The 1,343-nt window shown below is 30.2% G+C and overlaps 1 protein-coding gene across 1 annotated transcript in view; it reads left to right on the forward strand.

Moving 5' to 3' along the window:
- The first annotated feature begins 691 nt into the window (after positions 1-691).
- The window catches only part of LOC106812514 (DNA polymerase epsilon subunit 2-like), a 10,083-nt gene continuing 9,431 nt past the window's right edge, over positions 692-1,343 (forward strand). Inside the window, exon 1 of the mRNA XM_014816408.1 lies at positions 692-772. Coding sequence (XP_014671894.1) covers positions 708-772 — 65 coding nt within the window. The 5' untranslated portion in view covers positions 692-707. The remainder of the gene's footprint in view (positions 773-1,343) is intronic.

The raw sequence follows: 1,343 nt of genomic DNA on the forward strand, positions 1-1,343 counted from the left end.
ACTCATTGTATTATAATATATACATAAGGTTAAAAATATTATCCATTGCGGAAATGAAACTTGCTTACTATATCCCGTTTGTCTCGCAATGGGTGGTCCAAAAGATAATAGAAGAACACTATCTTATTAGCTCCTGATTAACATGTGTACATGCTCGTGGACTTTTACATTGTTTGTTCTTCTATTATCTTTTGGACCACCCATTGCGAGACAAACGGGATATATAGTAAGCAAATATATACATACATATATATATATATATATATATATATATATATATAATATCAGGAGTAAGATAATATAGCTATATATATTATATATATTATCTTACTCCTGATAATATATATGTAATTTTAATTATAATTTTTTTGCAGAAATGTGTATAACAATATTCAAAGTAAAGTTAGGTTATCATATATATATATATATATATATATAATCTATATTAATATATATTAACCCTAATATATATTATTATATAGTTTTTATGGCCTATTTTTGTTAATTGCCTATTTTTTGGGACTATTGCAATAATATGCTGTACTTATTTAAAAAAAACTTGTTGTGATATATGTAAAAATGTAATATACTTGAAAGCGTAAATAAATTTTAAAATCTAAAAAAAATCTAAAAAAAAATCTATGCTGTAATTTTCCCGAAAGGTGGCAGCACGTTGTCATAACCCGCGAAATTTATCAGCGAGGAACATGGCAAGTAAATTGAAGTCATCTGTTGTTTCCGCGTTTAAAATGCATGGTTACTGTTTAAGAAGGTAATGTACACACATGATTGTGTGCGGTATTATTCGGGAATTCAGTTTTGTATTACGTTATTAATACTGCTTTCTTTGTAATTTGCAAACACGAACATTACAGTTCATGTTTTGATGTCCCATCTTAGCATTATGATCTTATGTACCCCATTTTATTCAATTTACATTGTCATTGGTGCGCTACTCGCTACTCATAGTCATACACACATACATTAACATCTGGAGCTAATAGTAATAATGACAAGTTTGTCATTATTAGCTCCTGATTAACATGTGTACATGCTCGTGGACTTTTACATTGTTTGTTTTTATCCCCTACTCTTCAGATTACATATCATTATTTATTGTAAGACTAAGAGAACGTGTAAAGATGAAGGGTGATAGTGATACTCCATTTAGGAGTGTTCCCAACTTTAATGTCATTAATGGTTAGGGTTAGGGTTAGGATTAATTCGATTATCAATCATTAATCGTTAATGATATCAAAGTTTGGAACACTCCTAATAGAGCTCATAGGGTCTATGTCCCCCAGGGTACTGCCGGAACGTACCCTGGGTACGGTCCGGTATAC

This window comes from Priapulus caudatus, unplaced genomic scaffold (assembly GCF_000485595.1).
Source record: "Priapulus caudatus unplaced genomic scaffold, Priapulus_caudatus-5.0.1 Scaffold655, whole genome shotgun sequence".
NCBI classification, from domain to species: domain Eukaryota; kingdom Metazoa; phylum Priapulida; class Priapulimorpha; order Priapulimorphida; family Priapulidae; genus Priapulus; species Priapulus caudatus.